Source organism: Mobula hypostoma, chromosome 4 (assembly GCF_963921235.1).
Source record: "Mobula hypostoma chromosome 4, sMobHyp1.1, whole genome shotgun sequence".
NCBI classification, from domain to species: Eukaryota; Metazoa; Chordata; class Chondrichthyes; order Myliobatiformes; family Myliobatidae; genus Mobula; species Mobula hypostoma.
The window spans coordinates 54,147,148-54,159,784 of record NC_086100.1 but is presented as its reverse complement, the minus strand read 5'-3'; the positions used below and the strand labels follow the sequence as shown (position 1 = coordinate 54,159,784).

Here is a 12,637-nt window from a genome sequence, read left to right as displayed (position 1 = left end):
AACATTTGCATTTTAGTGAAATCTCACCTGAGGTGGCCAAAATACACCTTCAAAATGGCTCATGATACAAATTGATTATAATCAAAATGAAGACTACACTGCCATTGATATAACAAGCTGTCCTGATTCGACAGGAATTAAAATCAGGCCTATGTTGTCATCTTTATTAGCTGCATTCATTTCATATCGGAGGTAGCAATGTACTGCAAAAAATTACTATCTTGATGTCAAAGATAAAGAAAAATGGGGGAATGAGTGGGTTACTATTGATAGGTGCAAATATATAGTGGGTTATTATTAATAGGTGCAAATATATAGAGGTGCTCCCAGAGTTATGTAAGGGTTCATTTCCCCACCATTGTCCATAAACTGATTTCACCACAAATCAGAAACAAACATCACTATACACACACTTCTTATAAGTCTTTTCATTTAATCATGTTCACTCCAACACTACTCATAATTAAACAAATGCATGGCTGCACAGGTTGATAGAGTAATAAAGAACCTAATGGTATACAGTCCTTGGCTTTATTAGTCAGGGTATCCAGTTCAAGAGTTGGAATTTATGTTTATAAAACTCCAGTTAGATTGCAACTGAAGTATTATATTCAGTTTTGGTCACATTATAGGAAGGATGTGGACGCTTTTGAGATGTTTCAGAAGAGGCTTACCATGTTGCTACCTGGGTTTGCTAAAAGGAGGTTGGACAAACTTGGGTTGATTTTTTTCCTGGAGCAGCAAAGGCTCAGGGGAGATCTAATAGAGGTTTATAAGATTAGGAGAGGCGTTGATAGAGTAGACAGCCAATATCTTTTTTCCCATGGTTGATATGTCGCATACTGGACATCATGTGTTTCAACTGAGAGGGAGCAAGTTCAAAGCGGCTGTGCAGGACAACTTTTTTTTTAAACAGCATTGTGGGTGCCTGGAATGCCCTGCATGGGCAATGATGGAAGCAAATACAATAGGGGCTTTCAAGAGGCTCTTACATAGGCACATGAAGATGCAGAGAATGGACAGATAGGAACATTGTGTAGACAGAAGTGATTTGTGTAGTTAGGCATTTAATTTCTAAATTTGTTTGGCAAAACATCATGGGCCGAAGGGCCTTCTCCTGTGCTGTACTGTTCTATGTTCTAGATGTTACCAATACCTAGTTCTAGATAATACCACTAGGGGAAATACCATTCCTCCTACCAATTTTCCTTATATTCAATAAGATCACCTCTTTTCTTCCATACAATGTATATAGAGCTAAACTGCCCAACATTTCTTCACGTGTACCCCTTAACTGAAGAATCAATTAAATGAACCTCTCTCCTCCCCCTCCAACTCTAACCCATTCTTTAAGTATGGAGGATCAAACAATACTTAGTGCTTAAGGTAACCACGTAATGTTGGGCAGCACTATTTCTCTACTTTTGTACTCTACACCCTTAAACCCTTGCAGTAAAAACCAACATTTGATTAACATACTTAATTCCTCGCAATATCTTTTTGTGTGTCATGTACGATGACCCCCAGTTCCCCAGGTACTTCTTTATTTTGTAACTTTACTCCATTTAGAAAACCACTTGCTTTTCACTCTTCCATACAAAGTTTTTCACTTCACATTCTCCCACTTTTTACTCCATCTGCCAGCTTCTTGCTCATTTACTTCTCCTAATCTTTCTCCCTCAAGGTTATTTGTGTCCTCTTCATAAAAATAGTGATCTATTTTCATGCTTCTAGAAAATGTGTTAAACATTTGTTACAGACAAATGTATTCATTAAGCAAGCTGTTATGACACTACACGTTGATGGTAGATTTCCATGGTAAACTATTTCTGATGAGATTATTGACCTGAAACCTTAACTCTTTCGCCACATGACTTGCTGAGTGTTTCCAGCATTTTGTTTTATTTTCAATTCAGAGTTCCAGCACCTGTAGCTCTTAGATTTTCTCAATTATTTTATTATCTGATATTATATTTTGTCATGCTTGAGGCATTATGCCATAGGTCCAAAAGCCTGTAATTTTTCAAATGACTTTTTACCCTACTGTGTCACCCAAGCTTGGGACTATTAAAGACACAGTGTTAAATACCTGAAATATCATAGGACTATTACAAAGAACAAAGTGCTCCAGTTTCACATAGGAAAATGAGTGAAAAATTCTGTCATAATATCTCTGCTTAAAACAGGCTTCTCTCGAAACTTTCTGCCTTATTCTTTCAGTGTCTCTGATAGTCTGTAAATTAAATACATAGGTCTACCTGCTGACTAATTCATAAAATTGATTCAGACTGAAACTAGAGCTAGGAATATAACATGCACAGATTTATCTCCAGTTTCAGGCTCAATTTTGAATATTCCACCAAGTACAGGATATAGTTATCAGGGATGTTAATTCAAATCAAACTAAATTTTCAATCCCATTGATATATATACTTTCCATTTGATCTTATCTATGGATTTCTATATCTGCTTATTATTGCATGCATTTTAGAACTGCAATCCATAGTAATAATAATTATATTCTTTGATAATGTAATTCTGTATTATTTTATTGATGACACTAATATTTTGACCCTACAGGATAACAACAATAATGACAATATATCTACAGTATGAGAGAAATCAAAATGATTAAATTTAAAATCTGCCAAACAAGCATGGGTATTACAGTAAGCGTGCACCTTTTGACTAGACGGCACACTGAAAATTAACTTCATTATCTATTGTGAATACGATTTCAGAATTCATCCAGACTTCCTTGCCCCATTGGTTGAGTGAATATCATTAATGAGTGACAATTACCATTAGCTTACATTGATTAAAAGAGGAGGCAACAGGAGGTGTTGGAAATCATTCTGCAAGCAAATCTGCACAGGGAAGAATGGGCCTATGTGGGAGAAAGTAGGTTCTGTGCAGATTCACTTGTTGGTACCTGGGGTCAGTCCTGACAAACTAGATACAGTTAGAAAGACATTTACAAATAATAACTCTGCGCAGGTAGTCTAATCACTTACCATATCTTCAAATGCCACCCTTCTGACTGCATTATTAGCTTCAGATGTATCAACAATTTCTATCAAACAGGTCTGCTCCCTAATTCTAAATGCTGCACCATATCCTCAAGCACTTAGCAATAATAAGAAGCCACCATTCTCAGGGAGCGTATAATACTGGTTATTCAATTGTGACACCACATCATACAAACTACACAATACACACACACTTCCATCCCACATGACAGGAGGGAGGAAAAAGCAGCTAATTGGTGCCAGTGGAGGAGACAGAAATAGCCACTGTTGGAACAGCTATGGCTGAAACCATGGTAGTTACTGTAATCTCTCTCCCCAATCCTTCCTTCTTCTCATTGCACACTGCAAATTGTAGCTTCACGTCGGCCAAAGGGCCTGTTTCTGTGCTGCGTGACTATGGATCTACCAATTGGAATGACCGAGATGGTTTTCCCCAGAGGGAGGCTGTGAGGTGACGTTATAGAGATTTATAAAATTATGCGGGAAATAGATAGGGTATATAGGTATAATCTCTTTCCCAGGGTAAAGAAATCTATAACTAGAATGCATACATTTAAGGTGAGAGGGGAAAAATTTAGAGGGAATCTGAGGGACAAGTTTTTCATCCAGAGGATGATGAGTTTATTGAACAAGCTGCCAGAAGAGGTGGTAGAGACAGGTACAATTACCACATTTAAAGGACAATAGGGCATGTAATGTAGAAAGGATAGGTTTAGAGCAATATGGACACATGGGATTAATGTAAATAGTCATCTTTGCTTGGATGGATAAGTTGGGCCAAAGAAGCTGCTTCCATGTTGAATGACTCTCTGAATATTCTCCTCTGATTCTGCACATTTGTACCATGACTCAACCCTTGTGCCTTATTTACTCAAAATGGCAACTCTGTTAGGCCATGGAAGAACAAGACACTGATGTCACATCTTCACACACTCAAGAGCCACCAGCTCAAGTTAGACCATCTGGATAGAGCAGAAATTGACTTTCCATGTGGTAATCATTTGGCACACATGGCTTGCAGCCAGGACGATGCCAATACCAACTTGCGAGGTGTTGAGATTACACATGAGCACTCCTGTGACACACATGAAAGTTCCAGAAGAAGACTACAGAAGAACAACAAAATACTTGCTGAATTGGAAAGGCAGGGTCTAATATCAAGGAGTATGGAAGTATTAGGCCTCCAATTTGGAGCAGGACTTCGCAGATTACAAGGTACCCAACAGAAATGGTGGACAACAGACTTTGCACTCAGCTGGTCCCACCAAAACGACCCAAGGTCCAAATTCCATTCCATCAAAAGCAGGGGCCTGTTAAGATCTGGGAGTTGCAACTGTAGCTTGGACTCCATAATGGCTATGGATGATAATGTGTGAAGGGACCTGGAGGATCATTTAATACCCCAGAAACCTGTTCTCCACTGATTGAGGGATAGCTGCTCAGGCAGGGTATTTGAACTCATTGCCCTCTCATCCATCATTCCAAATTCTCTTACTGTTGCCTGCCCGTCAGCCCAGATTGCTGTTACAATAACCACCGAATGTCATCCACAGCTATCCCTTTAAGCCCTAGACCTTGTATTGTCCTCGGTCACCATTGGCACTCCCTGCCCTGCAAGATAGAAACACTGCACCAGCCACGCTGCCACTTAATAAGCACTGTCTAAAGACTGTAGAATAACTGTAAAGGTAATGGAATGGGGAGAGTAGAGATGTTTGCTTCTGTATGGCATTAAAATGTATAATATTTCATTTGGAACACACGAAATTCTGCAGATGTTGGAAATCCAGTGCAACACATACAAAATGTTGGAGGAGGTCAGGCAGAATCTATGGAGAGGAAATAATAGTTGACATTTTGGGCTGAGATCCTTCATCAGGACTTGAATTTGGAACTTTTTTTTTTAGTGATAGCATTGATAGTACCTAACTTCAAAATATGGTCAAATAGATGTCAGTGACAGAGATGGCAAATTGGAAGCGATTCAAATTGAAATTGCCATTATGGTTGTATGAATTTTTAAATCAATTTTGGCAACTTGGGCTGCTTCCTCACTTCTTCCACCTTCCTCCTCATCATCATGTTTTTTGTTTAGCTTCAGATTTATTTATCACATGTACATCAAAACATACAGTGAAATGTGTTGTTTGCATTAACAAGGATGTGCTGGGGGCAGCCTATCAGTGTCGCCACACATTCTGATGCCAACACAGTGTGGCCAGAATGCATGACAGAACATACCAAGTTACAAAGCAATAACAATAAACCAAGTCCCTTGTTGGCCCCTCATAATGATAGCGTATCACCTTATTGGTTAAATCATACCATACTGCTTACAAACATCACACTGCAGCATCACTTTTGCAGTTATCCTAATGTCTTGTGGAACAGCGAAGTCTTTTCTGTTGAAAAGTCACCATGAATCTTGACATCCAGTCTTGGAGAATTCCCGGTGAATAGTCCAGATAATAAAACTGCATTTTCAGTATGTTAATAGCCTGCTTAGTGTCCCACAGCTTTCACCCTCTGAAAGCTAACATTTCCCAGGTGTTCTCCTTTGATTTATCATGGTTACTTAATTGCAGCTGAGACAATGGACAGCACAGAATAAAGGCAGTCTGATTCCTGACAGGCATTGAACCTGCATGGCTATGATTACACACTTGATGGAAATAGACTGTCATCAATAGCACCATACACAACTGAGTGGTTAGCACCCTAGCAAAGTTCCCCTGCTGGTTCCTGACAAGGTGGAATGTAGTGTCAGTGACCAAATTGATATAACAGTGCCAGATTGTGCCGTGTAAAAAATCCTCCAATACTATTGTGAAGGAACCAAACCCACAGATGTTTGTTGTCATGGCAATCTTGTCAATCGTTTGTTGTACAGATTTTCTCTGGGAAATACAAGGATGACCTTACAAGGATATTCTCCTGGAAATCTGCACCTCAGAATGCACGACGGCAAATCAGAGCAGGATAGGTTGTATACTCCTAACTAACTACTATTAGAACCAGTTAGTTTGGTAAAACCCATCCTACTCCTGAGTTTGTAGTCACACCTGCAGTAGGTGCAGAGTTATATTTTATTTTAAGATACAGCACAGAAGAGGCCCTTCCAACCCTTTGAGCCACACCATCCGGCAAACCCCAACAACCTCAGTTTAACCTTAACCTAATCATGGGACAATTTCCAATGACCAATTAACCTACCCGTTACATCTTTGGGCTGGGGGGAGGAAATTGGAGGACCCAGAGAAAACCTATGCATTTCACATACAGAGACCCTTTACAGACAACACCCCGCGCTGTAGTAGTGTCACATAGGAGAACTTCTCCCAGAAGACTGAATGCATACAACCAACTATTTCTATTTGTCATTTGCCCTACTTGGCATGGCTTCTGCTCATTCTCCTCTCTATGCTTCAATGGAAAGTTAACACCTTTTGCTCTCCGACACTCTAGATTTTGTGGGACACTGCTGAAATTTTCTATAGGGAAGAGAAACATGAAATACTTCATTTTGCCAGCCATTTCTTTATCCCCCATTACTACCTCCCTAATGTCACTTCCAGTAGTCAGATGTCCACTCTTGCCTCTTTTACTCTATACCTGAAAATAAACATTGGTTAGCTTACCTACATAGTTCATCTTTTCTCTCCTTATTGAGTATGTGTTTTTGAAAATAAAAGTTGCCTTCAGCTGGCATTTACAAGCCTCCCAATCACTTTGCTATATTGTGCTGTCCCTTTTGCTTTTACACTGTCTTTGACTTCCCATATGAGCCAGTTGCCTCATCCTTACTTTAGGATACTACTTTGTGATGAATCTATCTCGCACCTTCTGAATTGCTCCCAGCAACTTCATCCACTGCTGTTCTTACATCAGTCTCTTTCCAGTCAACTTTGGGCAGCTGTTCTCTAATACTTCTGTAGTTACCTTTACATTTGTTTTTAGTTTCTCCTTCTCAAACTGCAGGGAGAATTCTATCTTACTATGATCTCCATCTCCTAACAGTTCCTTTAGCTCAAGCTTCCTAATCAGCTCTGGTTCAAAGCTTCAGTCAAATGATTCTAGGACAGTGCACATAAATGGTGCTGGCATGTCTAGCCAGATCACAATTTGTTTTATTATATTAAAAGCAGCAGCTACTCAATGGCACTGTAACTTCCAAAATTCAGCATTGTTTCAAAGTGAAATAATCCATGAGACAAAATAATTGGAAACAAGCAAATTCCTTCAAGATTTGTCTGCTAATAGCTTGGCATTTATGCTTGGAAGTGCACCACTCCCAGAGGCCAGTGTCTTGAATAAGTTAACTAGAAAGATGTGATTTGCTTGTGTTTACAGTTACTTCCATAATGCAATCCAATGACATTTGAGACCGACCGACAGGCCTGTTTCAATTACTGTAACAGACTTTCCTTCAGATCAGGTTAATTACGTAACATGGATACTAGTAAGGACAGTCAGGTTCTCAGTGTTGGGCCAAATGAGTCTTACACTCAGGTTCTTGCCATTCATTTTACAATCAAACCCAACAGACCCACATTGACATTGCAGCTTAATGTTGTGGTTTGAACAACTACACCATTATTCTATTACTATGTACAGCCAAAGAAAATTTTAAGGTTAGGATTATAAAACAATTTTGGTATTAATTCAATAAGGGACTGTTCAGTTTAAAACTTTCTTTTCTTTGATTGCTAAATGAAGCAGAATACAATCAATGTCTACACTTCCATTTTTAGCCATTAGTAAAGCGTCCCCATCTGCTATATGTTGGTTTCTTTGGTGGGGGCGGGGGGGGGGGAGAAGAGGAGGAGAAGAAACTGGACCAAAGGACCAAAGAACCAAACTTCACAATTCACAGCTCTGAGAAAGTATCAACTGGGCCTTTCTCACGGTAAGGGCTTCCTTTCCTGTGGCAGATGACATGAATGTTGTGGCAGATCTTATCTCTTGCAAGTAAGGTAAGCATAATGCATTGCCTTTTCCTCTGTACCTCTGGCAGTTGCTACATTTTACTGAAATCACCATCAATATCTCAACATAAAAACTTTGGTTTAAAAAAATGGTCAACATTTAATTTTCACACTTTAGCTTCTGATAATTAAAAAATAAACTACTGTACTCGGGTCAAGTATACATTTTTCTCAAATACTTCAGAATTAAAAATGAGCAACTTTTTTTCTATATAAATACACATTCACAAAGAGGCACATAAAACAGTTGAACAATGTTCAAGGCAAAGTTTAGTTATTTACACTTGTCAGGGTACTGCTAATGCAGAAGTCTCACAGTAGCTGGCAATTTAGTGAGTCATTTAGGTCATCAGTAAATTCAGTTTTCACATACAAGTCTATAGTGTGTACATAAGTTCAGTTCACTGTGGCATCTCCAGTCTTTATTCATCAAAGACTTACTGTACTTCCAACTTCCTCATATTGAATAATGAAGTAAGGAAAGCTCTGATCATCATTAAAGATTACAAAAATCTGAGGTTCTAGATAGTTATCCACACAGGAATCATACAAATCACTGGAAGGGTCAGCAGGAGATTGTGGTGGTGGTCTCCGCATTGTAGGTTTGCCCAACGTGTACTTCCCAATAAGAACTTTTGCTAAGAACATAAAATGAACACCTTCTGGAGATTTCTTTGAAAAGTTGTGAGAATAGCTTGCCTTTCTTGCAAAATAACTGCCTTGTCCAAACATAGTGGCATGTTTTCCACACACTCTGGGATCAAAGTTGTGTTTACAGATTGCATCCACTGCATCCTGGGAGGTCCCATGGAATAAATGTCTTTCATTTAGGATCTTATCCATTTCAGACATCTTTCGTGACATGTACTCCTTTTTCCTATAATGGAAAAGAGAAAAATGAAAAAAAGGCTTATTAAACCCCCAAGTTTTATTTATATATTATTTTTCTGATTGAGAAAAGCTAGCAAGGACAGCACTTCCTGCTTATCCCCAATTAGCTTAGAAAATGGTTGTGGCCACTTTATGAAACTGCTGCTGAAGATAATGCTACAATGCCACTGGTGAGGGATTTCCTTTATTTGCACAAGGTCTAAAATTTTAGAACAATTCCTAAATTAGGACGGAGTGTGATAATGAGGCGACCCAAGGTGGTGTTTGTCTCCCTGGTGCCCTCATCCACATTCTTAATCACCAAGGGCATGAGGTGGTGGCAGGTATTTGAGGAGAGTAACTGCAGTGCATTTTGTAAATGATAGCCCCTGCAACTATTATGCACCACTGGTGGAGAGAGTGAACGTTTATGGTGGTAGAAGGGAGACCAAATGACTCAAATGCTTAGTCGTAGATGGTCTCCAGTTACTTGAATTGTATTGGCGTTGCACTCAGCCAGGCAAGTAGATGGTATTCCACCACTTGTGTCATTGATGTACTGGAAGCTGAGTCACTTGCCTCAGGAAGCTTAGTCTCTTATCTGTTTGTGTAGCCATGGTTTTTTGTGGCTGATCCAATTAAATTTCTAGTGACCTCCCAGGACACCGATGGTGGGGAACTCAGATGTCATGCCACTGAATGTTAAGAGCACTGTTGCAGGAAGATCTGCTACTCTCAGGCATTCAAAAACCCCATCCACTGACCCCATCAATTTCCCAGAAATATTCTGAATCAAAATCACCCATAACCTTTTTTTTTAGTCCAAAGGAATATAGTCACAAGTTGGAACGCAATACCTGGAGTCCAAGTTTATTCTAATACATCTTTGTAGTGTTCCCCTAAAGATAATTTAGCCCTAAAGTGCTATGCCCAGAACCCTCCATGGTACTACAGCTGTGATTTCACTGGACCACTGTACAATTGTAGCACAAATACCGATCCATTACAGTCTAGCCCCCAATTGTAAAACTCAAATTCCAATAATCTAAATACATTTCTGTATCTATTTGACATTTTAATACAAAGGTATTGTATCTTCTAGATCACTTTTTCTAGCTCTTAACTATTTCAAAAGTACTCTGGGCTAGATGATACAAAATTTATCCCATTTAATAATTCCTTTTTCCCCTCCCGTCTGTGAAGTGTACTGCTTGTCCCTGTTTATGTTAGAGTTAACATTAGAGACTAAACTGTTGTTTAGGATTCTCGGTTGGTTTTATGAGCAATAGTGCTATGGGCTGACAGCTATCCCAACAAATTTTATTGCTTCTGAGCCAAATCTTCTTCTGCTTCTAAGCAGATTTTTGCAATGGGCTGGATAGTATTTGATTTGGCCATGCTCTGTGGTTGACCCTGGCTACCCTGTGGTCACACTAACCAGCTACCTTATGGTCCTGCCAGCATCACTGCAAGACAAAATAAACTGTAATGGCAAAGAGAGTGCAGAGGGTGGAAAGGGAGGCCTCAACCTTGGGTAACCTGATGACCTTCTGACAATTCATGTTGTCAGATGTTTTTACTGTTTCCAAATGGCTGATTGTCAAGACACATGCCAACAATAAAAAAAACACAAATTTACTTAAAATTAATTTAACAGTGGTTAATTACACAAATACAGTGAAATAAAAATAAACAAATATGATAAGATTAAATTAAAGTTGGTCCAAAATTTCCCAGTCATGACTGGCATAAAACCAAGGGAAAAGGTAAACAAAGTTGCGAGTCCAAGGATAGAGTAAGAGATCAGATTGTTGTGATCTAACCTTCAGTGCACTGCCAACCTCTGCTGTAGTTAACAGATATGAAGTCCAGAACAGTGTGTCACATTCATTGCAACTAGCCAGTTGATCTATACAGATTGCTTGCTAGCAATGTGTTCCAGTCCTCAACTTGTTTCCTGGGCGTAAATTGGCATTGCAAGTAATTCACCACATTTCTGATTTTCTTTGATTGTACTGGACATCCAAAATGCAATAGCAGCTTTACACTTGCATGATATTTTATCCAAAAGTATAATACCCTAGCCATTTATCTACAGAACGAATTGTTATCTGCATTATGTCAGTGAAAATGTCCTCCAATACTCCAGCATCACTTGTTCTTCTACATTTTATATTGGAAGTCTAACTTTAGGATAACTGTGGCCAGCATGGTGGTATAGTGGCTAGCGTAATGCTTCACAGCACCAGCATTCAAGGTTTAATTCCCACCGCTGTCTGTAAGAAGCTTGTATATTCTCCGCATGACGCTTGGGTTTTTCCCAGATGTTCTAGTTCCCTCCCCCTAACATTCCAAAGACATACAGATTAACACACAAAATGCTGGAAGAACTCAGCAGGCCAGGCAACATGTATGGAAAAAAAAGTACAGTTGATGTTTTGGGCAGAGACCCTTCAGCAGGACTGGAGGGAAAAAAAAAGTTAAAAGATGGGTGGGAGGACTGTACCCTTTTCCTTAGATGCTGCCCGGCCTGCTGAGTTCCTCCAGGATTTTGTGTTGCTTGGATTTCCAGCACCTGCAGATTTTCTTTTGTTTGTGATATACAGGTTAATAAGGGTTAACAAGTTGTGAGCATAATGTTGCCGCATGAAGCATGGCAACGCTTGCAAGCTTCTACCAGCACATCCTCAGAAAGTGTTAGTCATTAAAGCAAACACATTTCACTGTATTTTTCAATGTACATGTGACAAACAAAACTAATCTTTTATCTCAGGATGCATCAACTCTTAATAGTGAGCATACAAGTACTGTAGTACACAGCAAATATTGCAGTAAATAAAGTATTGCATTCTAAAGAACTGATATGCTGAGTCACTCAATAACTAATGATAAAAAACTACAAGTTACCATTAAGATTAGCAACCCACATATTTATGGGCAATGCATTTTACTAACAATTTTTGCAAGACAGATTTTACTTTCAACTATCCAATTCATAGTTTAGATTCATTGTTTCACCTTTAGTACGTGTATATACACACACACACACACACACACACTTTGTCCTTTGGTACCTGAATGCCTCTGATACACAATACCAGTTGCAGAAACAGACCAGCTCTGAAATAACCTAGGTGACATGCACTATAGCTATGATCTCTTCACACTAAATATAGTTAGCATTTCCAATTCAGAGTTAAATTTAAATATCAGAATACAATAATTCCTTTCAAATATTTGATAGCATAATTCAATACTTTACCTTTTATACTTCTCCCAAAGATATGGATTTTGTACTCTTAGTATATTCAAAATCTTAAATTTAGTTTCAGGTATCGTTTTGTGGAAAAGATTATACACAGTCCTGTAGCTTTTGTCTTCTATAGAAACCGGCACTTGAATGAAATCCTCTAATAGTTCCATTGAAATCCAAGTTTCAGGATAGACTTTTGAAAAGGGAGTCACAGCAGGGAAGTCAATATGCGGAGAAATGGATCCTTCTGGTAACTTTGCAAGAGTGCCTGTTGTGCCACCTAAAGTTCTACGATTAAAAAAAACAAAACAGTAAATATGGCAAAATCCTTGAACTTGCTGTAGCAACACATGAATACTGTGTGGTAGTGACAAAACAGAGACCAATATCTTCTAGTTTTGGTGGCTCATGGGATTCCTTAGAACAGCCTGAAAGGACTTCTGTTTCTTTATAACATTTATCAATTTCTACCTTATGGAAATAATGAAGCTTGGGCTAGA

At 38.9% G+C, this 12,637-nt stretch overlaps 1 protein-coding gene across 1 annotated transcript in view; it reads right to left on the bottom strand.

The window, feature by feature from the left end:
* Positions 1 to 409: 409 nt before the first annotated feature.
* tiparp (TCDD-inducible poly(ADP-ribose) polymerase) overlaps positions 410 to 12,637 on the bottom strand; it is a 32,393-nt gene continuing 20,165 nt past the window's right edge. The window contains exons 5-6 of the mRNA XM_063045807.1: positions 12,147 to 12,425; positions 410 to 8,891 (exon numbers count right to left, since the gene is read on the bottom strand). Of these exons, the coding sequence (XP_062901877.1) occupies positions 8,444 to 8,891; positions 12,147 to 12,425 (727 nt within the window). The 3' untranslated portion in view covers positions 410 to 8,443. The remainder of the gene's footprint in view (positions 8,892 to 12,146; positions 12,426 to 12,637) is intronic.